Below are 25,269 nucleotides of genomic sequence, written 5' to 3' on the forward strand. Positions count from 1 at the left end.
TGTGATTGCATAGGGTGTGCTGTTTCTAAATTTATTTTTTTGTGTATGTGCATTGTGATGCAGTGTGGTTTCCTGGTTCATAGCTAGACAAGATTGTGACAATGAAGATTCAAGCTGCTGAGTGATTTTTCTGTGGCATTGTACAGGATAGCACTCTCTTGTTGTTTTCCAAGGTATTTGGCTTCACTTTTAAAACACAATAGGGACTAATCCCCAAAGCATTATTAAAAAAAACAAAGGAGTGTGAGGGGAGCACTAAGAAAGAACTTTGCTAAATTGTTTTGACCACGTGATTTTCCTCTGTGGGGAAAATAAACTAATCATCAGCAGCTAGATGTGCTGCTCCTCCATGTTTTTAAATTATGAGCAGGCACTAATGATTAGATTTATTAATTAAAATATCAATGCAATTACTAGCTGCAGCTCTTTTCTTTTTTTTTTTCCAAAGAAAAATACCCCGTCGCTTCTTTATTATTGCTGTGATGTCTCTATATTATCATAATTTGCTTTGAAGCTTTTATGTTACAGTTCTTACCAACAAACTGGTATTTCAAGAATCCAGAAATACATTTTGTTTAAAAGTAAACCGATGATCGAAATTTCATTTTATTCTACTTTGTTATTTTCCACTGGAGAAGGTACTGCAGTGCTGTAAAATACAGGGGAATACAGTTGCAACCTCCATCTCGGTTTTTCTCGCGGCAGAAACGTGTCGGTGGCTACGAGCTTGCTCCTGGCAATGAGAAATACGCGTGTGGGATTCCTGGATGTTTGCTGCCAGTGAAACAGCTCCGGAACGCGGCCGGGTGGAGCAGGATGCTCTCCAGGATATCCAGGCGGGACGGAGCTCGACTCGATGGTTCGGCGCGGGCGGCGGGGCGCTCTGGGCGGCCTCGCCGCACTCTATGGTGCGATGGGAGGAGCGGCGGGGCACGGCGGGCGGCCCCGGCCCGGCGGTCCTGAGGCCTTCGGCGAGCACCATGTCGCCTCCGAAAGGTAAGGCCGGCGGTGCGGGGCTCCCGGCGGGTCCTGCGGCTCCAGGTGGGCGGCACGGCCGGAGAACGGGGACAATTTCCACCCGCTTTCCCAAGAGGAAACGCGACTCGCGCGTAGCCTCCCCCTGCCTCCCCCGTGCCAGAGGGAGTGGAACTGTCCTCCCCGCTGGTGGCTGTGGCACCGGGCGCCACCACCGCGGGAGCGAAGGGGAGAAGGGGCTACGCGGGGCCGCGGGGTCGCGCTGGGGAGGGGCTCTCCCCGCCTGCTTTCCCGCCCTCCCGCTCTCCTCCCGCCGCCCGGGAGCTTCTCCTCGCGGTGTGGCACCGCTGCGTCCCCGGTGTGTGGGGGGCGGGTGCTCCCGGTACGGGGCTTGCCGGGTCCCCGGGACGCCTCCACCTTTAGGATCCGCCACAGTCGCGTCTTCCCCTCCACCAGTTCCCCTCTGGGAGCGTCTGACCGTGCCGCAGCATCTTTGGGGCTTATCCCGGGGCGCAGGCGGTCAGTGCACAGGGACATCCACTGCGCCCACCCTGTGGGCACCGCAGGTGTCCCTGGAAACGCCGCCGCGCCCAGGTGCATATTGGAGTGTGCTTAGGTTGGACATTAGGAGGAATTTCTTCACAGAAGGGATGATTAGTTGCTGGAATGGACTGCCCGGGAAGGCGGTGGAGTCACGATCCCTGGAGATGTTTAAGGAAAGACTGGATGTGGCACTTCGGGGTACAGTGTAGTTCACTTGGCGGTGTCCGGTCATAGGTCAGTCTCGATGACACCAGAGGTCTTTCCCAACCTAACTGATTCCCTGATTCTCAGGGATTCTGTGTACAGCGAGGCCACAGCTCACACGGTCCCGAAGCCAGAACCTCGGGCAAGCCTGGAGGGTTTAAATCCGCCAGGACGGCGCCGCCTGCCCCTCTTCCAGCTGCCCCATGGAGGGCCTTGCCCGGGGCTCCCCAGCTCCGGCGGTGGCTTGGCGGGGCCTGGCGGGGTGAGGGGCAGGAGGCTCCCAGCAGTGTGTGCCGGGCACCTGCCACCCCAAATTACCTGGCAGGCAGCGGGCTGTGCTCCCATGCCAGGCTTGGCCCGGGGCTGCCTTCCAGGAGCCCTGGCAGAGCCCTGAGATCAGCCGTGGAGATGTGTGGGAGGCTCGCACTTTTATCCTGAGGCTTTTGGCCTGTCTGGTCCCTTTTTGCCAGAAATAATTTCATCCAGGTGGGATTTACTGGGAAAAAACCCGAAAGCTTCTTCCAGCTTTTCTTTTCTTTAGGCAGGTGTAAGTTCAGATTTATTCAGCAGAAGTTATGGGTGCCCCAGCTATGCTTTCTTCTGCTCCCCTCGCTGCACTGGTACTGATGCAGACATGGGAGCCAGCCGAAGAAATGTCCAGGCTGAAAAGAATTACAAATACCTTTTTACATAATGTTGGAACTATCTAGTCTAGATACTAGATTTGTTATGTCTTGCTGCCTTTGGCATATCCAAGTTTCCAAACCATTGCCAAATTCGGGCTTTTTTTTTTTTTAAGAGTAGTTACTAGAGGCAAGGATTAAGTTTAGCTTTAGTTTGGTGGTGCATAGACTTAAAATCTTCATGTGTCAAATATAATTTCTGTCAGCACTGAATCATCATTTGAAGATACGTTTTTGTAAAACCAGATGGGGTTAATTATATTTCCTGGTTGTTATGCCCCTGCATTTCCTCCCCACAATCCAAATTTAATTTAAAAATGGGTTACAGCTTGTAAGTCTCTTCTAAGCATTGTTAGTCCAAAAACTAATTGCCTCTACCTTTTAAAAGTGGTTACTGACGTGGGTAAGATTTTTATCTATGAGGAAGTAGCTAATTTAAATGATTGCAGTGGCAGGAGGTATTAACTGTACCTTGCAGAAATGTTACGCAATTGAAGACATCTCTGGTTTGAAAGTAACATGAACCAAAGCATTGATCACACTGGATTCAGCAACTCGTTCCTTTATTAAATGAGCTAAGTTATTACAAAACTACTTATCCTCTATCTCAATCCCTAATCAGCAGAGGAATACAAACTTACACCAATTAAAACACATTTCTTTAGGATATTTAGAACATGACAGTGGCCCCAAAGGTGCTGCTGAATGACCAATACCCACCAGAGAGATGCCAAACATAGCAATCTACCAGTGTGAAAAAAGATTTTGTAGAAGGTACACATTTGCTGATGTCTCTTGGTGGGCTTTGCCTTTGTGCAGAGGAATCCCATTTGGAATTGTGTGCTGTTCTCCCAGCTGGTTCAGATGCAGGCTCAGCATTCCCTGACCTGGCAGTGCACTGGAGTGGCCTGATGGAGCTCTCAGGCCTTGGAGGAGTGCAGATGGATGAAAAACTGCCTTCTTCAGGGGACCTTGGACAGGCTAACTCCAAAGTTTTGCAGGATAGTAGTTGGTCCGGGTCAAAACTGATTCAGGTATTGCTACTGTTGTACGAGTATATCAGTGGGGAGGACAGAGGGGATAACACGAATGATATACAGTCCTTGTGTGATTTAATTTACTGCAAGAGCCTTAACCTTAGACCTTTCCACAGGGATTTTTTCAAGAAAGTTCTTTGTGTGAAGTCCCATCACCATTCAGAGCAAAATCTTCTTCTTTTACTAACTTAGGTGGAAAATAGGGCTGACAGAAATGCTGCCTTTTTAATTAAGATTTGCTAGATTTCTTTGGTTATATTGAACTTTTCCTCTCTTTTTGGTTTTGCTAGTCTGCCAATGCTCTTTGTGTCAGAGTTCAGTGTATTACACGGGGAGGATCAGCTGCCATTTCAGAGCAAGTGCCTACTGTCAGCTAGAGAGCAGGAAAGCAATGAAAGAGTTTTTGATTGTTATTAGATAAATGTTAATGTATTATTAGTTTTTTCTGGAATGAAGGATGATTACAAGGGCAAGAGAGCATCTCATTTTCAGACACTTGGGGTTCCTGTACAAGCTTCTTTGAGAAGCTGTAAAATTTAACCACAATTTCTTTATGGAAAGTGTTTCCTAACATTGTAATTATTGTCTGCTGACACAGTGGTGTTTGTTACACCTCTCCAGCTGGAGAACACACTGTTTCAGTTCTTAAATGAAAATGGGGGTCACACTGAGTCTCTCTCTGTTTTGTTTCAGAAAATGTCAGCTTGCTGTTCAAGCTGTACTGCCTCACGGTGATGACCCTGGTTGCTGCCACGTACACGGTGGCACTGCGGTACACCAGGACAGTGGAGACTGAGCTCTACTTTTCAACGACAGCTGTGTGTGTCACTGAAGTTATCAAGCTGTTCCTGAGCCTGGGCATCCTGGCTAAGTAAGTGTGGGAGTGCTGATCAGTGTTTTGAAAACCAGTCCTTGCTCCTAACCTCAGATTCTCGGGTCCTGAAGTGCAGGTATGTTTGAGAATGTGGCTGGATAATGGTGCTGAGGAAGGGTAATTTAGAGCAGGTTAGAGCTTGTGAGTCCTCATCAACTGAAACTGCTTTGTATACAGCACAATATTCAGGTGTATCCTTTCTACATATTTTCTATTTTTGGAATCAGTTCAGAGTGTCAGCATGGATTATCCATGATGTTTTGGTCTTTAAGATGTTGGTGTAGATGAAACTCAGACTTTGATCATCTGCTGTGAGCCATCATCAGATGAGTTGCATAAAATTCTAACGTTCCTACTAATAAAATTTCCCAAACAATGTTGCAGACAGACATTTTTCTGTCTCTAATAATTTGCAAGCCAATGATGAAAGACTGTGATCAAAAAATAGTAGTCTCTGTAATCCCAGACTGCTGCTAAGAGCTAGAACATTAGTCCAGGCATGAGCATCTCAAATAGGGAGGCTATCAGTCTGCTGCCTTTTCTCCTTTTCAGCTTCCCTGTGCTACATCCTTCCTAGGAAGAATCTTTATATTCTAGGAATATAGAGATTTTTTCTATATTTTCTATTTTCTATTTTTTTTTCTATTTTCCAAATCCCAGTTCTTGCTGTTGTGATAGAATTTGTTCTTTTAGGGTCTCTGTCTCTCTTTGTGGCATGTGGTACATCAGAAGGCTGGCTGTTATGTGCTCATGGAGTCACATGATGTACTTCAGATTTTCATCAGATCTTTTCCTCTGAACACACACATGGCATTTTACTTGATTTAGATGTGAGGCGATATTTGAATTTGGTGAGGCAACTGTGACAAACTGCTTTTTTAATTTAACCTTTCATTAAATGGAATGTGCTAGAGAAGGCAGATGTGACCAGTGGGGAATGTCTATTTTTCTTTACATGCACCCTGGACTTTTCTGTCAGCACAAAATGCTGGCAGAAATGACTCTGCTGACACGTGGTTCTGCTGTGGTTCTCACTGTTGTGACCAATGAGGATCCCACTTCCACTCTGGAGACTGTAGCAGCCCATGCTTCCCAGTAGTGAGGGTAGAGAGCTACTTCTGGGCAGCCTCACCTGTGTGGGTAATTTGTCAAATCTTGTGCACCTGGGACTCAGGCTGTTTATAGTACACCTAGTGCAGCAGGGTAAGCAATCCCTTTTGTTAAGGGTCTGTAATATTTTGTTCATTAAATGTATGAATGGTCTTTTTTACTTGAAATAATTAAAAACTTAATTACTTATAACTCAGAAAGAAGTCTTAGCATGTTGATGTTTTTAGAACAGCCCAGCACAGCAAAAAGTGTCTGTTGCCCATTATTTTCCCTTAGTCAGCAGAGGATCTGTGGAATGGAAGTGTAGCCAAGGGGGCAAGCATGGGCTGAGCTTTCCTTAGCTGGTGGCAGTAACTTATGGAGCCTGTTGTTTTGTGTTGACAGATATGATGAATAATATTTCCTCCTTCATTTTGCTTTTCATAACTCTGTAGATCTGCATTTTCCTCACTAATTTATTTTCTAAGCCAGGAGCCCTAGTTTAATTTTTCTGGGATCATCATAGTACCCATCCTTAGAGCATTTCCAGTATTGTTACATCCCTTTTGAAACAGGATCCAGAGCTGCATGCTGTATTCAGGATGTGAACGTGCCATGGCAGAGAGTGAAGGTGTTTTCCCTCTTGGCCTCAGTTCCTTTCCTAAGGATTCTGCTCATTTCTCTGAAGCTGATGCCATCCTTGAGCTGGTGCCTTCCAAGAACTACTTGCATTTTTTGCCAGGTCTCCATAACTAGATGAGAGAGGCTTGCTGTATGTAGGGGTGGCCATTTCTTATGTTCTTTTCATTTATTGACACCTGAGCCTTACTTACCAGTTAAAATGGGAAGAATCAGATTCACTGAGCTGTTTGCAGGTTGTAAGGTCTATTCTGATCTGGTCAGCTGGTGGGGTTTTTTCTCTATAGCTGAGGGAGAGATGGGCACCACCAGGCACTGTTCATCAGGCCAAGCTCACCTCTCCTTGGTAATGTGTCTGGCATCCTGGTGGGTCCAAATTTGCCAACTTTCTAGTAACCTCCCCTTTCAGATCACTTATGAATATGCTGAACAGCATCAATTCCAGCACAGCTTCTTTCTCTGTCTCCTTTACAGCTTCCTTCAGTTTTAAATCCTCACCAATTTGTCTCACCCAAGGTAAGGTGCCTTTGTAGTTCAGGAACCAGTCCTGGTTTTTTACTGTACAGCAGCATACATTTGTGTGGGTACCTTTGCTTTTTGAAAGAGATAGCATTGGTAACTGCAGTATACAGGATGCTAGAGTACAACTCTCCCACTGTTCCAGCTGCCAAATTTGTTTTCTTACACATTATTACATGATGCCTTCACTGTTTACTCTTAAAGCATCTCCTGGAGGGCACACTGAATGCCAAAGAATTGTCTTTCAAAAGAGAAGCTTATGATAGTTTAAGCTGTGCTAATTGTTAACTGAAGTATACTCTCCTTTCTCATGCTTATTTAAAGTCCTGTTCACTATCTGGTAATAGCATTTGCTACATTCTTAGCTGGTACATAACTACTTAGTCATGGATGAAGAAAAGCAGAGCTGTTTTGCAAACTCTAGTTTTAACTTCAGGTTTTCTAACAAATGTGTTTTTCTGTTGCATAACTGATAGTTATTAGTATCTCTCACCTCTTCATACTTAGAAATTGGCTTTGTCAATGGGGTAATGAATTTATGAAAGGGGAAATGGCTTTAAAGTGGAAGAAAATAGGTATTAGGAATAAATTCTTTAGTGTGAGGGTGGTAAATCTCTGAGACAGGCTGCCCAGAGATGTGGTGGATGCCCCAACCCTGTAGATGTTCAAGACCAGGCTGGATGGGGCTTGGAGCACACTGGCCTAGTGGGAATTGTCCCTGCCCGTGGCAGGGAGGTTGAAACAAGATGGTCATAGGGTCTCTTCCAACCTGAACCATTCTACAAAGAAAATTGATAATGTTTTCAAATTCAAACCTAGATCAACATCAAGAAAGCTGAATTCAAGCTAGATAATTGTTTATTTTCTAATTTGATATTGCAGTGTACTTCTTTGGGCACCTAATTTTACATTATCAGCTGTACATGAAGGTTTGCTTTAAGTTGTTTTTTGGTCATGTACTGAATTCAACCTACAGTTAGAGATTCTTGGTAAGTGCCTGCTTCAGAAAGCACATCCACTGCAGAGATGAACTATTAGACAGTTTATCATCTTGTCCTCAAAATCTGAAGGGAAGATGGTGATTATTAGACACATGTTATTCTTCATTGCTGAAATTTTGTTCTTGAAGTCAAAGTAGGCAGAAGTTACTATTGCTGCTGCAACTTTAAAAATGTGATCAGCAAATTCACTGAGCATGGTCTGGAACAGAGGCAGTTTAAAAATTATTTTAAATATTATTTTAAAATTATTTTAAATATTGTTTTATAGTTTAAATATTATTTTCTTGTTTGACAGCCCACCTTTGTATCAATGAATAGAAGAAGTTATTCCTGTGTGGGTTTTTTTTTTACTTCTTATTTTCATATAGTAGAACCATGTCTGTGCTAAATATTTTATTTTCAGTTAGACATTTGAGATAGAAGTACTTTAGTCCAGCTGTACTTGGGAATGACCCAGTTTTCTTATACATCTTATCTCCCAATCCTAGACAATGTAATAAATACATTCAGAAATGGAACAAACCAAAAAAATCTGCCCATAACATCAGTGACTCCTAACATTTTATACAGTTCTGTATCTAGTGCAATTAACCATGGTGAGCTGTAGCATGAACTCCTCCCCTTTCTTGTATTGCAGACTTCACTTTAAGTGCTATTTGTCTATGGATTTTCTTGTCACAGTTATTCCCTGTGGACAGACATGTCTGGTTTTTTGTGTGTTCTTTTTGTAACAGAAAAATGCAAAAAGAATCCCTTGCAGCTGCCTCTGCCTAACGACTGCTCTCCCTACAGGGGAAAATAAAAGAGGAAAAGTAAGTAAATGCTTGGTGAAAGTAGGGAGGAAGGAAAGGAAGGAGAGAAATTTGGATGGAAGGATCATGAGAGGGTAAAGCCTGTAAATCTTCAGAGAGGAAAAGTTGAACAACTGGAGTGCAGAGTCAGTGGTTGATCAGGAAAGTAAAATATGCTGAAACAAGGTGGTTAAAGCTATTTATTCATACAAGTGTGCAATAGGGTTAGGGTTAGGGTTAGGGTTAGAAACACAAAGAAATAGAAATACAAAGAATAGAAACACAAAGAAAATTAAATTTAAGAGCAGTACAGCTTACAAGTTGAAAGGCCTGTGAGAGGCAGGAATGATTTGGGATGTTGGTACTTGTCAGTGCTAAGCGAGAGGAGATTGGAAAGGGGAGCTCTGGGAGAACTGGGAAGAGGACTGGAGCAGCAGCAACAAGTAAGCAGCAAATGTCAGATTGATGTACAAGCGATGCAGGAGTACCAGTAATGCAGAGGGCAGCTGTGAAAAGCTGAGGAGCAAACTGCAAAAGCAGCCAGCAGCAGCACGTTCTTCCCCATTGCCTGCTCTGTCACACGCTGTAATTACTTGAAAGAGAGGTGTGAAAGGCAAAGACAGGGACGGGCGACAGGGAGCCCCCACACGCCCGCCAGCCCTCTTCATGTGTGTGCTGCTGCTGGTCCAGCCTCTCCCACAGCACAAGTGAGACTGGGAGCCCATGGCTGCCTGAGGAATGAGAGGCTTTTCTAGGTAAGAAGTGTGCAAGGGTACAATGCTTTTTTGACTGTACTGTGAGGCCTAGTTTAAAGGGGATCTGGAAAATCATGGGCATTTGACATCACACACAAACATTAATACCCAGTAAAAAAGGGGAGATGTGAACAACAGCCTTCTGTTCCACTGCCTATATTGACACACTGCTACATATTAATGCATCTAACTTCCTGATTCCAGAATGTTTCTCTTGCCTTCAGGGCTTTCTACTTGTTGAAAACCTCACTTGTTTTTTGCCAGTTAACCTTTTTTTTCTTTTATGAACAGAAAGTACAACTGATTATGGAAGACGAATTTTCAGCCCTCCCAAGGGATTCATTGATTTGATTTCTGTTTTAAAATACCAGTTTAGGAATGCCCTCCATTATGCTAATATTTTATTTTGCAGAGAAACTGGAAGTCTGACAAGATTAATAACATCTTTAAAAGAAAATGTATTTGGAAGTCCTAAAGAATTGCTAAAATTAAGTGTTCCATCTGTGGTGTACGCTCTCCAAAACAATATGGCATTCGTGGCTCTTAGCAACTTGGATGCTGCTGTCTACCAGGTAATACAGGTTTCTGTCAGTAACAGACCTGGAAATATATTTCTCTTTCCTGGTTCATTAGGCACATGTGTCAGGTATCTGCCTGGCATGCAGCACTCTGTTCAGCCTCAGTGTTAAAAGCAAATCTGTGCTTTGTTCTATTCAGAGCATACACTCTGCTGCAGAGCTCTGGCTTTCTGAGACAAGCCACTCACTGCTAGAGTCACTTCAAATTCACATTGTTGTAGTTGGAGATGAATATGTAGGAAATCAATGAATATAAAAATCTGTCATTCTGTAGCTGAATTTTCTATTTTATTTTGTTGTTTTGGAGGAGTTTATAAAACCATGTGCTCTACACTACATTCCCATCTTTTCTAGGTGACATACCAGCTGAAGATCCCTTGTACAGCTTTATGTACAGTCCTGATGCTGAGCCGTACCCTTAGTAAGTTGCAGTGGTTCTCTGTCTTCATGCTGTGTGGTGGTGTTACCCTGGTTCAGTGGGAGCCTGCTCAGGCTACAAAAGTACAGGTAAGAGTTAAAATTTTCCCTCTTCAGATAAAGAATAAATGGTGCTTGATCCTTGGCTTTCACCTTTACTGTGTACCAGTTCAGGCGGGCTTGTGGTATTGCTCTGGTCTCACTTTTTTGGAAATGCAACGGATTGCTACAATTAGTATAAATTACCACAACCATCATAATCTAATGCACCATCCTAGGAGTGTCTGAGTAATAGATTGTTTCCAGCAGTTGGCCTTGGTAACATTGTAATTGTTGGAACAGAGAACTTGGAATTAAAGCAGTGCAAGGAATAAGGAGCAAAACTCCGGCGAAGTGTGGGTATGTCATTTAAACACACCCTTCAGAGGCACTGACCTAATACTGTTGTAGGGAGAAACAAGTGTCTTCTGTTTCTTAGGTCATAGCTGCTGCTCAGCTGCATTAGTGGGAAAGGTAGGTCATGCCTCTGGGAGTACTGGCCACAGCCAAGTGGACAGTGCCTCTGAGCACTGTTAGAGCACCCACAGAAAGGGAAACACCACCCAGCTACACTGGGCTGATCTGAGGGCCAGCCCTGGATCAGCAAGGGCATGTGGTGCTGCAGTGAAATGCTAATAATTTTGCTTTGCTTAATGAAGTAGCTCTGTGCCCTTGTTTTGGCTGGGAGAGAATTAAATTCCTTCCTAGTAGCTGGTTCAGTGCTGTGTTTTGGATTTAGTATGAGAACAATGTTGGTAACACTGGTGTTTAAATTGTGGCTCAGTAGTGTTTAACCATGAGGCCAGGGCTTTTCAGTGTCTCCTGTTCTGCCAGTGAGGAGGGGCACAAGAAACCAGGAGGTAGTGTGGCCAGAAAAGCTGACCTGAACTGGCCAAAGGGATATGCCATACCATGGAATGTTACACCCACTATGGAAATCAGGGAATTTGGCCAGGAGGGGCTGATTGGTGCTGCAGGATGGGCTGGGCATCTGTCAGCAGGTGGTGATCAATTACTTTGTGCATCGCTTAGTTTTCTTGGATTTTATATCTCTCTCTCCTTTTGCTAATACTAGAATTATTAGTAATTTTTATTTTGATTTAGTTATTAAGCTGTGCTTATATCAACCCACAAAGTTTACCTTTTGTGTTCAATTCTTCTCCCCACTGTGGGGCTTAGGGGGAATGAGTGAGGAGCTGGGTGGTTGCTGGCTGAATTTAAACCACAGCACTCTGGAATTGATTATTGTGAATGACTGAAGTGTTGTATCCTTTTTAAAATAATGGTTGATGTTTCAGGTGGAGCAGAACCCATGGCTAGGGTTTGGAGCGATTGCTGTGGCAGTGTTTTGTTCAGGATTTGCAGGTACGGTATTGTTTCTGTATGTGGGCTGTATCTAAAGGACTGGAAAACTCTCAGTGCTTGAAACTGAACATTCTACATTTGTTAACTGTCTTCCTCTAATAGCTTATTCCCTCTGCCCATAACTGCCTTCTACTTTTGGTAATTATGGCAGATTCATAACACGATTACTCCCATTGTCAAGCAAATGATAGGAGCATGTACCGTTGGTTTTACACAATGCAACATAGAGGGCTGGTTTGCAATTGGAAGTGTCTTTCAAATGCTGTGAATAAGACTGTAGGGAGCAGCATAATGACTCACTCCGTGCATTTAATTAATGTACATCAATTTTATAAAGTTTACTTTGCAGTGAATAGCTCCCCTTTGGTGATCACATGAAATACTTGCATTTTTTTTACAAGGGGTACTGAGCTCCTCACTCAGTTCTGTACCAGCTCAGCTCTGAAATACACATTGCCATAGTTCTGTAGGTGGAAAATCTAAGTGGGATGTAGAGGGAGCATGTGGAAGGTAGAGAGTTAGAGTAGTAGCAGGAAGCCTGGATAAACTCAGTGAAGGATTTTTGGTTTTGTTTATTTTTCCTTTGTTCTACAACCAGTGTTTCCTCTCAGTGTAGTTTTTTCTCTGGCTTCTGGAGAAGGACACTAAAACTTTGGGACAAGTGAACTGGTGCTCAGAAATAAAGAAATGCAAATTACTTGTTAATTTGAATTTTGACTCACAGGGGCATATTCCCCTGACTGTAAACTGGATTCTTCTCATCTCCCCTGTAAAAAACAAGGTACTATCACCCACCTCTAGTACTGGAAAATCTTGCAAGAATGATCTTGTGCTGTGCATAGATGCTCATTACTCATGGAAAAACATTCTGGTGGGTAGAGGAGGAGAGTGTTGTTCTTATTTGGTGTCTTTTCAGTAAAATAGACACTTTGAAGCAGAAATGCTAAATAAAACAATGTAGAGCTCAGTCAGCTTTTCCTGGAAGGTTATGAATTTCCTCATTTAAATAGGTGCTCCAAAGCTGCAAGACAAAATACAGCCTTCAGAGTCTCCTAAAACTCCTGCTTTCCCAGATAATGTGGGCCAACAGCTGTGCTTCCAAAGACCTGCAAATTCAGAGCACTGACAGGCTGATGCAGGCAGCTTAGACACTTAGGGCTTTCTTCTCCTGCAAAAGGATTGCAGCTTGGGTTTCCTTGCTGACAGCTGAAGCTCTGGGGCAGCTGGGAGGGCCTGACTGTGTGTTTCATCCACAGAGTTCCTTGTGCCCTTGGGGCTTTACATGTTGAAAACATAAATTCTTTTCAAATTCCCTTCCTGTTCTTCCTTCCCACGCTCACATGAAGCAGTTATTTTGCCGTTAGACCTCCAGTTTCTGGACTGACCATGTTTTACAGAGTGTTTCATTAGTCCAGCAAACTGTAAAAAAGTTTGTGTGTGTTTGTCACTTAGAGATGGAAAAGAAGCTTTTTCTTCAAATTGCTGATCCTGTGATAATTTCCAAGTATCTGGGGCCTCAGCAATGCTTTTAAAAGCATTGGAAGGATAATTTAACAGCAAATCCTTTGTGACTTAAAACAGTTCTGAGGAGTAGGTTCTCCTCATCAGCCCCCATTCTTTCCTTCTTCTTGCCTAGTGGATTTGTGAAATGTGTATTCACAAATCTAGAAGCATAGTTTTATTGATTTGCCTACTGATTTCTCAGTTTATAACCTGTACAAGTATGGTTCATAGTCAAGCCAAACTTCTGTTATGTTGATTACACCTCGTTGTGCTCTGTGGGTCTTCTCAGGGGGCAGAAATTTCAAGGTAATTATTCTGGGTTATTTTAAAGGCTGCAGTCATTAACAGTACTAGTTTGTTGTTGTTCACATTTCAAAAATTTATATTCTTATGAGATAATACAATATTTCCTTGGTTTTATAATTATTTGAACCCCTGGAGTATAAATCTGCCTCCTCATTTATTCACCATAAGTACTCACTGTATTCTATTAAATTATAAATTGGATTTTTCACTAATAAAAGAGTAGAAAGACCTTCCTTGAAGCTAATTTGGGGATTTTTGTGGGGAGGAAGGGGTGTGTGCCTAGGGCTTCTAACATACGGATCTTTGTGCCACCTTTGTTGGTTCCGTATTAGTTTCTCATATTGTATGAAGGATGGTGTGTGACACTAATCACCAATAAACTTCTAGTCAATAGGGCTCTCACCAGAAGGTCATGGAAGTCACTGGTAAGAGTTCTGTAAGCTGCTTTCTTTGTTTTGAAATGTAGAGGAAATTCCAGAGCTTGGAAGAGTCCTGGTTGGGTGAGCAATGGTTAAAAAGGCAGGTGGTGAGGGCCTTGCCAAATGTCTGCCTCTTAGTCTGACAAATGCCTCCCAAGTAGAATAATGAAGAAGTATTTGGGGAGTTTCAGTAATGCAAATCATAAAAATAATGCTCTTCAGTGTAGTATCAAGAGCTAGAGCTTTAGATTAAAATGAATTCCACTTCCTCAAAACCAACCTGTATTTTCAATTAGCAGAAGGCCTCGGTTTTGATTTGCTCTTGTAATCCCTTGAAGCTGTGGTTTCAAAACCAAGTGCTCTGCCAGCACAAAGCTCCTGAGGAGTTTTCAGTTTCAGTACTGAGGTAATACAGATCCTCCCTTTCTCCCCTACCCTCCAAGAAAAATTGAACTAAAATAAATCTAAAACTAAAATCAACATAAAATTATTTTCATGGAGGCTGTGGATTGAAAAGGGGTAGGGATAGGAAAGGGTAAGGATAAACAGGATTGAGGGAGACCTTCCCGTGTACTAAAAGCGGATCCCCTTTAGGCCTGAAGGTTTTAACTGCACTTAAACCTAACAGCCCAATTGAAACAATTTAGCAAAAGATTCTATGAGACAAAGGTAACTCCTTAAAGGGCTGAGTTAGTTCCAAATCTGAAGTACTTGAGAATGTAAGAGAGGAACATTCATAGTCCCTTTGCTGCAGCAGATTCGTGCTCACACAGATGTAAAGGAGTTTGTACAAGGGTTGAGCCTTGAGTTATGTCAGCACCAACCCTGGATCCATCATTGGTGTTCAGCAGTGGTCGTCCACAGACAATGAACTTGAGAGCTTGCTGGCTCTAAGAGGTTGTCTGGTTTTAAAATGCAATAAACCATGAATCATTCTTCTCACTGAAATATTTTCGGGTTTTTGTTTGTTTTGTTTTTTTCAGGAGTTTATTTTGAAAAGGTGTTGAAGAGTTCAGATACTTCCTTGTGGGTGAGGAACATTCAGCTGTACTTATCTGGGATTGTGGTGAATTTATTTGTTGTGTACATGTCAGATGGAGCCAAAGTTCTTGAGAAAGGGTTTTTCTATGGCTACACATACTACGTCTGGTTTGTTGTCCGTAAGTATCTTGTGGTTTTTGTCTTTGACATTGTTTTTCTTCTTTAACAATGATACAACTGATTGCAGGAAGCTACAAATTCAGTATGACACACTCTTAACTGTGTTTTGAGGGATTTTATTTAAAAGTAACATTTTCTTGGAAGTTATTCACTTATTCAATTTAAAATTGTGCTGAAACAGCAGCCTAAATAATTGACTAGCAAGTAGATCATTTTTAAATGAGTTATATCTTATTTACAGGATGCCATGTAGACATCCCATTCCCCTGAATGATCTATTAAATCGTTAAATAGGACAATGTAGCACAAAGCAGGAGCACACTAGTTGAGTAAAATGCATCATTTCAAGAGTAACCTACTGCACCTGTACTTAAGGTAACACCTTATCTGCTTCCAGTTCTGGCCAGCGTGGGTGGCCTCTACACCTCTGTGGTTGTTAAGTACACAGATAACATCATGAAAGGCTTTTCTGCAGCAGCAGCCATTGTTCTCTCTACTGTGGCATCAGTCATCCTCTTTGGCCTCCAGATAAGTAAGTGCCTTTTTGCCTTTGATTTGATTTGATGACTGTGCACGTTTCCTGCCTGCCCAGCCTGCTGCACGCAGCTCCTACCAAAGCCAAACCTCTCTGTTTTTCTGGTTTTAGCTTCAGGTCTTCTCCAGGACTCCTGTGCACTAATGCATCATCGGTCCCTGTTGTGGTGCACAAAGGTGCCTGATGACTCTGCTTTCAAAGGCATCGGTGCTTTGTTCTTTCAGAGGCATCTACAACTTCAAACAGAAAGAACCTTTCTGCTTTAAACAGCTTTATTTTCATGCATCACTTTCTGATGCAGTTTAGTGTATGATACAGCTTTTAATCTGGGACTGCTGTTGATGGGTTATTATTTCTTGTTGGGTTAAGTACAGCCAGTGCCAAATTAATTCCTCAGCTATTCCTTCAAGGGCTTTACACATCCCTAATGAGTTACACCCACTACTGCATTAACTTCTACTTTCTCCATCTGCTGTGGACACCACCGTGAGAGAAAGTCAAAGAGCACCTGGGGTTGTGACTGACTGACTGATGTGGTGAATGTCTTTGAGAGGAAACAGCAGATGGCTCTGGGCTGTTCTGCAATTTTCTCCCCAGTCAAGTCTGCGTCTGATAGAGTGCCCAGCACTCCTGCTCAGTCCTTCACTGTTTAGTTGTGGGTTGTTTCCTACCTTAATCCAAAGATGGTGTGGGAAAATGGTGGGAAAACTAGCTTTTTGATGTATTATTAGTGAGACAAAACTTAATGAAAGTTTGCTTAAGGAGAAAATAATCAGTGTTTGGCTACAAAAGAGCACCATAAAGCAAGGGATAAAAAAATTTTAAAAACTTACTTGGGCAGTGTTTTCTTGACAGTTGACACAAACCTGGACTAATGATCTTTATTAATGAAAGCCTCATTAATAGAGTTTCTTAATAACTCTGTCTAGACATGGAAAGGCAAAAAAGGTATTATCACAGGGTACTTTTTTACATACCCTGGCTTTTTATGATTTAAGTTTATTGTAATGTAAGCCTCTACAGATGGCACCTGGACTGCAGGAGATGCTTTACTCTTGCTTTTATGACCACTGCCACCACATTCTTACTATGAGACCAACTGGAACTGTGTGGGGATTGTAAACACTCAAGAGATCCCAGGGACAGAGGACGAAGCAAAACGCTGTGACTTACCAAGTTTAATGTCTTGTTTAGTTTTGAATGACAATACTGTCATTCAGATATCATAACTTACATGGCTTGCTGAAGGTTTCTTATATGAATGGTTTTATTTAAACTATTTTGTCTCCTTTCAGCTGTTACCTTCTCCCTGGGTGCTCTCCTGGTGTGTATTTCTATTTACCTCTATGGATTACCTCGACAAGACACCACAAAAATCCAGCCCTCAGAGACTAAAACCTCTAAAGAGAGACTTGCTACTGTGTGATGTCCATAAAAATGGACGAATGGACAAGAGAAAAAATAGACTTTAAAAAAGACTACTTTTTTTTTTTTTTTCAAAATTAGCCTTAAGCTAGTCATGAAATGGTTTAAGTGGGTAGACTAAAAGCAGAAGTTAGTTCTGTTTTACATGTGGAGTTTCCAGTGGCGGACACTGAGGCTACACTGCAGCTGAGGAGCTGGCTGGGTATTTTATGGAAGGTATTCTTCATTCTTCATCAATAATGAAGAGTCTCATTTACAAGGAAAACCCAATGAAGGAACTGATCACTCAATTGTATAAAATGTATATAACAGTGGGAAATCCGTTCTTTGTGTATTTGATAAACTGTCTTGCTCTTTGAGGGCAGAAATGCCTGAAAAGCTTCATAAAAAAAACTATTAAAAAAAGCAACTACTGCCACCATTTTCTCTTAAGATACTTGGCAATTGCAGTTTGATTAATGACAGGAAGAGTTCTTCTTCTAGGCACTAAGCACAAGATGATGCAACTCTACAGGGAATACCCCTGCTTTGAGCATTACCTACCTCAGCGTGACTAGAGGTAGCCCTTCTTGTTTGGTTTAAAAAGTCAGATGAAAGACTCTGAAGCTGTGAGTTTGCTTTTACTCTTCAAGTGTTTTTTAAATTCAGCTGTAGGTGTTATAGGGATCCTCTATGCATAGCATAGGGGAAAGTTTTTACTTGTTCCTGTACCTCTGGCTTAAGTGTAAATGAAGTTTCTGTCTAGAAGATCTTTTCTCTCTCAACCTCTCTGCATACAGATGCTCAAAAAGGGCTCCTGTAATGCATGTTAACTTTTAATTTATCAGTGCCAACTGTGCAACTTCAACCTCCTTTCTCATCTTCTGAGGCCTTCCAGATATTTCAACTCTACGTTGAGGAAGAACTGACCCTGGCGCATTTGGGCAACTTGTTGACATTCACAGTGGAGTTGAAATGCGACCAATTTCATGCTCTTGACTACATTTCTTTAAACAGGAACTGTTTTACTCGAAAGTGGGGCATGTTAAACACAGCAGTAACAAACATGCCTAAATTCTCTTCCAGTGGGAGAGGATGGTCCCCTCTGCCTTTGGCCGAGTGTTCCACTACAGTGTTGCTCTTGGGAGTCAAGGCTTCCATGGTGGAAGGTATTGCCAGGCACCTGCAGGACCTCACAGGTGCTGCTCCACCTCTCTACAGCAGTGTGAGGCTGAGGGGTGCCAAGCAGCACCTGCCACGTCTGCCTGTGTGCACAGTGCTGAGGGAACACTGTGCTTCCTGTTCCACCAGCTGGGCAGCAGTCTCTTCGTGCCAGCCATCACATCAGTGGGTCTGAGGAAGGGCTGAGGAGCAGGGTGTGACAGCTGGCAGTTGGGCTTGGCTGAGGTTCCTGAAGGCAGAATGCAGCACAACACCCAGGAAAAGGGCTCTGCAGGGTCTGAGTAACTCCTTTGGTTACAACAGACAGAGAACTTGAAGCCATTGTGCCATTAGGCCTTTGTACACAGGGAGTGGAGAACTTTGCTTAGGGCAGCACAGTTAACACCACTTCCTCTACTAAAAGGATGTGATATTTACATGGCAAATACACAGTAGTTCTCTTTCATGGGAAATTCCAGGTAGAGTAGTGTCTTAAATACACTGCTGCCACCAAAGGTCTGAAGAGAATGAGTGTGATAGCCTTGCCCCTGTAAATGACTGTGCCACACCTGCCAGCACAGATGGAGCTTCCAGCCTGCAGCAGCAGTGGCACACAGAAGAGGATCCATATTATTGTGGAAAAAATAATTTTACTATGAGATATGACTTGACATGGGACATGGCCTCGTTACATTTGAGTTACGGGTGTAATGCCAAGAAGTTTCATTCCGTTGGCAAGAACTGAGCGTGCTGCATGGAAGAGACAGAGCCGTGCCTGGAAAACAAACAAGAAAGTCATTTTAGGGTAGTGCTAGAGAATAGGGTGTGGTTCTTGGGACAGCAGTTAGATGGTGAGGTGAGAACACCGTGTGCAGCCTGTTCCTGTGCAGTCTCAGCCCACAGTGGGACTCGGATCTACACAAAACCTGGGTATTGAGGAACATGCCAATGCTGCCGAATTCACACCAGCTGTTGGCAGCCCATTGCACTGTCAACAGAGGAACACTTTGTCAAACAAAGGAAGGTGGAAAGGAATGCCCAGCCCAGCCCTCGAGGCAGAGCAGAGATGCATGAACAAGAATGCAATGACTAAAAGCTGAAAATCTTTTATGCACCAGCAGCTAGCATAGCCGGAGGATACCGCTGGAATCCCTCCCCTCGCTGTGCCTGGGTGACAGGCTGTCAGGCAACTATGGGCTGCTTTGAAAATTTCACTCTCCCTCGTCCATGTCTTGGCTGTTACACAGCTGGCTGTTTGGGAAGGGCTCTATCAAGCTTGCTCCAAAAATCATAGCTCTTGAAAGCTGTCACATGGCAAGATACTTATTTTTATTTACAGGATAAGGACAAGGGGTTTTCCTTGAAGTTTGATACAAAGGAATGAATGCCTACAGTATCAAAGCTCAAATACAGACTGCAGCTTCACCAATTCCACGGACTGTTTTTCCCCCACAGCACAACTCAACATTTAAATGTGATCTATGAAAATCAAATAGGTAATTTCTTTTGAAATAGATGAAAGAAAATAAGAGAGGCAGTGTAATTAATATATCATTTACTGAGTTGTTAGGAGGTCAAACATTGCCTGGGAGATCAGTAAAAAGAATTTGCATTTATTTGGAATAGCACATTAACAGTTGTCAGCCTCTGTGCTTTAGCTAGAAAGGCAATACCGACAACTTGGGTTATGTAGGTGGCAAGAGGGAGGAGACAGATTCAGTTCTCTCCTAATTCTTTATCTTCCCACATAACCACTAAAGGAAACCATCACAAGTCAGTGAGCAAATTAAATGCTCAAATGTTTACTCTTAAAACATTTAGAAGGAAAGGTGATGACAAGGTGTTTGCCTGGGTCTAGAGCAGTTGTCCTTAGGGAGTGTTGTGTTTTTGGAGGATCAAGCAGAGCAGCCCTTTCCGGAAGGCACAACTGTGAACAGCAATCCCTGCCTTCCCTAAGCAGTTCCACCCACGTTAGAGCCTGGCTGTTGGCTCCTCCGCCTGCGGGCTCGTATTCCCCCCAGTGGTGACACGGCTGGGCTGGCAAAGCCCTGATGCATCCTTCCTCCAGGAAGGGGAGCAGCCTGGGGCCGCCCCCCAGGCTCCAGCCCCCAACCCCACTGTGCCGCACCTGTGCCACGGCGGGGGCGCTGCCTTTCACAGGGAGGGTTTTGTGTGCCACGGCTGCCAGGTGGCTGCAAGGGAAAACACGGGAGAACGGTGAGAAGGAGCAAGGCACTTGACAAACGCAGCAGTGCTGTGGGCTACAGAAAGCAGCAGAACTGGAAGAGCTACCCACAACTGCAGCATGCCACGGGCTGATTTCCAACAGCCTCTTCACCTGGCTGAAGGAGGGCATGGTTTTCTGTAGCCTGCATGGTGTTGATGGTATGCCCTGACAACTCCATTCTCCTAAAATAACCCCAAAAAAACCATCTCCCTGCTTCACACATACCTTCCCACTCCCTGCCCTCTCTGCCCCCAAAAAACGCACAGAACAGTCTCAAGACTGATCTGGAAGATCCTTGAGAGCCTATCCTATCATTCCCAAGATGCACGATTCTTTGCACAGTTCTCCTTAACTTGTTAAAGCCTTCCCTATCCACAGGCTCTACAGCTTCCTCCACCAAGCCAACACCAGCATTTCATGGCGCTGTCCACTCCCTCTGGGAATCAGATCCACAGTATGGCTTACACTAATAACAAGCTTTGTTCATGGGCTGAGATAGTAGTTAAAAGTGGTTTGGATAAAATTTCCTAGCTGAAATGTTGATATTGAGAGGATGTTATCAGCTAAAATCTGCTCCTTAAGACATCATTAGTCCAGCATGATTTTGGGTTCAGAGACTGTGTTTCAGCCAAATGATTATTTTTTCTTAAAAGCTGTTAAGTTTCTCAGAAGGATCCTGGCTCCAGCCTTAATCTCAACTATTTATTACATTATTTGCTATCCTACTTTATATATTTCCTGCTGCAGGGAAACTGTGCCACAAATTTGCATCTTCCCACTATTTTTACTCTTCAAAGCAGTGCAGATGTGAGGGCTGCAAAGCCAGCTCAGGAAGACCTGTCCTCACTGGAGACATGGCCAGTATCAGCAAACACCTTACCTCAGTGTGAGGAGGTAGCTGACAATGTGCTTGGGTTGCAGATCCTGAGAAGATCTGTACAGGACCTCATCATACCTGTGAAGGAAGGAAAGGATTGTTTGGTGCTGCAGTGGTACAAGGTGTACTCAGATAGAAGGCTCATCAGACTTGCTGAAGTCAGAACAAGCACACAACCACAGCTGTAGAATTAGCAAAACTAATCTTCTGAAGCAGACCTAAGCCATGTCATTAGCACACAACTGATTATTCCTTCCTTGTTCACTTATTATTGAAGGAGATTGCTTCTGCTCCTCATCATGCAAACAGCTCAGAGAGGCAGGCTATAGCAAACACAAGAGCTATATTTGTTCCTGGAACATTATGTCTGGTTTTACATCTTAACACTAATTGTACGTTTCTAGGAGCAAAAAATGTGTTAAATAACCAAGGAAGTCAAAATAGTCCCTTGGAGGACATTGCCTTTAGTAAATGCAGCTTAGCATTTTAAATAGATAAAAGGAATCTTGCAACATTAGAAAAAGACAAATCCTGGAATACAGAGTCACACAGAATAATGGTTCAAGTTAGAAAAGACCACAATGGGTGATCTGGTCCAACCTCCCTGCTCAAGCAGGTGTTGTATTGCACTAAATAGTTTATTTAGTTGTTGTTTTGCACTGGGTGATGGAAAATTTGTACTGAGTATGTTAGGTCACAGAGATTGTTATTCCCCCTTTCCCATTACATGGTCTCTCCCCTATGCACACCCCTTTCTATATCCCCTGGTGGTCTGGTCCTTGGTCACCCCTCCCCTCATCCTTCCCCAAGTGTATCCCATTGGCCACGGTCCTCTTTCCCTGCCCCCATCCCTTGGGTATAAAACTCCCCTGCAAGGGTGCCACACCCTCTTTTCTACCTGGGTGGTTGCTGCCAGCAGAGTGTCCCCTCCCAAGCCAATAAACAGGACACTCGTCCCCACGTGGAGAAGAGCGCTTCTCATCTTTTACTTTCTGTCCATGCAAATCCATGTGGGCATGGGTTCGAGCAAGCCGGATTGGACCCATACAAAGCCCAGAGACTCACGGATTGCTGCAAGCAGGGTCATCCTACATAACTTACACAATACACTTGACTTTGTAAGCCAGTATTAAACAGGGTAGTACAGGCAGTCATGACAGCTATGTTTTTTCTTCGTGTGTTTTGCTGTCCTTTTTCACAGCCTGCAAGAAGGTACCAACACCTCCAGGGCTGAAGAGATTTCAAATTCAGAGTGGGGACTGGATTTCCTGTCTCTGCTCAGCTCCCAGGCCCATCCCTGCCAGCATGTCCAAGCTGAACTGCCATGGAATTTTCCATTCTTTAAGACAAGCTGCAGAACTGGTGAGCACACAGTGGTAACAACAGCTCAATAGATACGTAAGAGTATAAAAAAGTCCCAAGGAACAGCTCACATGTTTTCTGTGAGATACAGTGGAACTGCATAAATAAGACACTGCTGGTCTTGCTGAGAGCTGGCTGGTCCTGCTGTTGCTCAAGAGAGCGTGCAGCAAACGATGGGCTGCAGGCAGGCCTCTGGAGGCTGTCACAGTTCATGGCAGGGCTCTGCAGCCCACACCTGCAGGTCAAAGGAGCCACCTGGTGCACTGGCATGACTTTTGGAAGTCCTAATTTTAGACAGATGGCCTCAGGAAGGTCTTAGTAGGGTCAAAAAAGTTCTTGCTGGCACTGCACAGTGTGCAATGCAGTATACAGGAATTCTCAGTAGGAACTCTGAAAGCTTCAGTTGTTTCTGACTCCATCACAGGCTGTGCAACACTGACAACTCCTCATCTCCATAGTTTAATTACACAACTATGAACTAGTGAAAACAGAATCTGCTCAACCTTAAGACTGAATTAATGAAGAACACCACTGTTATTAACAGGTACCAGTTGTGCATGTTCAGTAGCTCTGAAGGATGCTGAGCCCCCAAGTGTGCACACATACTCCATGTACCTTACCACCGCTCTCCTCACCTGACAAAAACAGAACATGAGGGACCAAGCAGATCTACAGCTATTATTTATACAGAGTTGAGTACACTTTTGCGAAGACAAGAATAATTAGGAGGCTCATGTACACCAAGTATGTTCCAAATACTGCTTTTTCCATCATATGGCTTCTAAAACCATGAACATCTCAAATGCTGCAATCCATGTGGCACAAAAGGCAAGCCATTGCCTCAAACAAGCCATTTTTTCTTACAATCTGTAAGGGCACAGTCTGTGCCCTCTCAATAGGTCAGTGGCATATCCAGATATTTATTTGAAGGGAAATGGAATTTGAAAAGAAAACTAGACAAACCTGAGAAGATGCTGAAGAACAGAGACGGCATCTGGCTCTTGCAAGCATGACACATTCACATCAGTTAACTCTGCATTCCCATGCATCTGTTCTAAACTAAAACATAAGAATGGAAAACAAATGTTGGATGAAAACCACCTCTTAGCAATGCTGAACAGAAAAAACCACAGTAATCTGTGTTTTTAAGGAAACAGAGTAGGCTCAGCTCAAGCTGAATGGAGCACTGAAACAGACTAGCTGACTTAAAAAAAATGAAAAATGTGTGCTGGCCATTCAGTTAACAGGATTAGACATATGCATGGACAACAGGTCCAGAAGCTAAAAGGACTAGGGAGGTAGACAATCCCCCACTATGGTACCTTGGAACCACCAATACATGACAAGGGAGTACACCAAGAACAGACCAGAGAAAAGGATCAGGCTTGCACGTTCTCTCTGAACACCATGTCCTGCTACCACTGCCTCACACCTTTGGTCTCACCCAGGAAGGAATCATACATGAAAACACATACTGAGGTCTGCTCTGGCAGTTCAGTATAATTGATAAAACTGTTCAACATGGACTCTTCTGAAACTCTTTAAAAAAATAATTAAACAAGTGTTTGACCTGAGTCAATAGGAAGGGATCTCCTTTTAATCTCGGCTATCAACAGTGGGGGAAAATAACAATGTTAAAAATAATCCACTAGTTACTGTGGGTAGCGAAAACATCCAAGTTCTGTGATGTGGTGTGTTTTACAAGTGTGGGCATTTTGGCTTTCACATCAGTTTCATTAGTTCTAGGCAACCATTCCTCATCAGTGACACCAACCACAGAGAAGCTGTTCCTAGAACTGAGAAACTACATGAACAGTTAGTTCAGTTCCATGGAAATGAGGTAGAAAATTTAAAATTAATTGGCCTGATCTTCTGGAAAGTCTCAATGATTTCTATCTTAAACTCACACTTCTGCTGAAAAAGTGAACATGTGTCATATTTAAGGAGTTAGCATTACTACTTAGCAAAGCAGAAAGTTAATAAGGTTAAAATTCATGTCAGACTGTGCTGTGCAGAAATGCTCCTCTTACCTATGGAGTCTGGCATGGGTGTACTGCAAGAACACCCCTGTATCTCCCCGACTCTGGAGAGCTCGCTCCCAGCTAAACTGGTAATCAGATGACAGAAGGCCCCGGAAGTCCTGGAACAATAAATTGATGTCACCCAGACACAGCTCTTCTATCTCAGTTTGCAACTTCTCACAGACACTGCAGACACCTCGTCAGGCAGCTCAGACTCACCTGAATTATGAGTGCTGCAAGACCAACCTTCTCTGCTGTCTCCACAGGATCTTGGGTCTCTTTGGTTGCTGAAGAGAAACAGAAAAACATTGTTAAGTCTGCAGCACCATAATGACTCCTGCTCAGACTTGGAGATGCCAAAAAAAGAGCAGGCAGATCTTCCATAACTGTAAACTAGCAATATGGAAAGCTGAAAACAGCTGTTTCACATGGGCTTTTTCCCACTTCCCCTTGTATGTGTAGCACAGATTTGAAGTGAGGAGGGTGCATTACAACAGACTATGCAGGCTACACTGAATTCTTTTTCACAATTATGACAGCCAGTCTCCAAGATCAGGGAAATGCAGATTTTGTTGAAAAACTGATAAATAGCTCCAAGTGATAACAAGATGCATAAACAAAAAAAGTTGTTCCAATGGCTAATGGACTATTTGGATGTACATTTAGGGAGTATTCATGCCATCCACTGTAAATACCTAAACTGACTATACTGAGGGAACCTGAATTGGGAGAATCACAGAATGCTTTGGGTTGGAAGAGACCTTTAAATATCATCCAGTCCAAA

General features: G+C 43.3%; 2 protein-coding genes across 6 annotated transcripts in view; one reads left to right on the plus strand and one right to left on the minus strand.

Moving 5' to 3' along the window:
- The first annotated feature begins 57 nt into the window (after positions 1-57).
- On the plus strand, positions 58-17,290 carry SLC35A1 (solute carrier family 35 member A1). The gene is made up of 9 exons (XM_054630350.2): positions 58-173; positions 706-996; positions 4,136-4,313; positions 9,523-9,682; positions 10,043-10,195; positions 11,443-11,509; positions 14,721-14,897; positions 15,296-15,430; positions 16,729-17,290. Exons 2-9 carry the CDS (start codon positions 768-770, stop codon positions 16,857-16,859), a joined length of 1,230 nt encoding a protein of 409 aa, XP_054486325.2. The 5' UTR covers positions 58-173; positions 706-767; the 3' UTR covers positions 16,860-17,290.
- The window catches only part of RARS2 (arginyl-tRNA synthetase 2, mitochondrial), a 34,812-nt gene continuing 24,541 nt past the window's right edge, over positions 14,999-25,269 (minus strand). For 4 of the 5 annotated variants that reach the window (XM_077174910.1, XM_077174907.1, XM_077174911.1 and 1 more), the window contains exons 15-19: positions 24,705-24,772; positions 24,495-24,604; positions 23,428-23,523; positions 21,106-21,180; positions 19,539-20,190 (exon numbers count right to left, since the gene is read on the minus strand). In XM_077174910.1, coding sequence (XP_077031025.1) covers positions 19,785-20,190; positions 21,106-21,180; positions 23,428-23,523; positions 24,495-24,604; positions 24,705-24,772 — 755 coding nt within the window. In that variant the 3' untranslated portion in view covers positions 19,539-19,784. Of the gene's footprint in view, positions 18,774-19,538; positions 20,191-21,105; positions 21,181-23,427; positions 23,524-24,494; positions 24,605-24,704; positions 24,773-25,269 lie in introns of those variants that run through there. The other variant, XM_054630349.2, reaches the window with a different exon arrangement.

Source organism: Agelaius phoeniceus, chromosome 3 (genome assembly GCF_051311805.1).
Source record: "Agelaius phoeniceus isolate bAgePho1 chromosome 3, bAgePho1.hap1, whole genome shotgun sequence".
NCBI lineage: Eukaryota > Metazoa > Chordata > Aves > Passeriformes > Icteridae > Agelaius > Agelaius phoeniceus.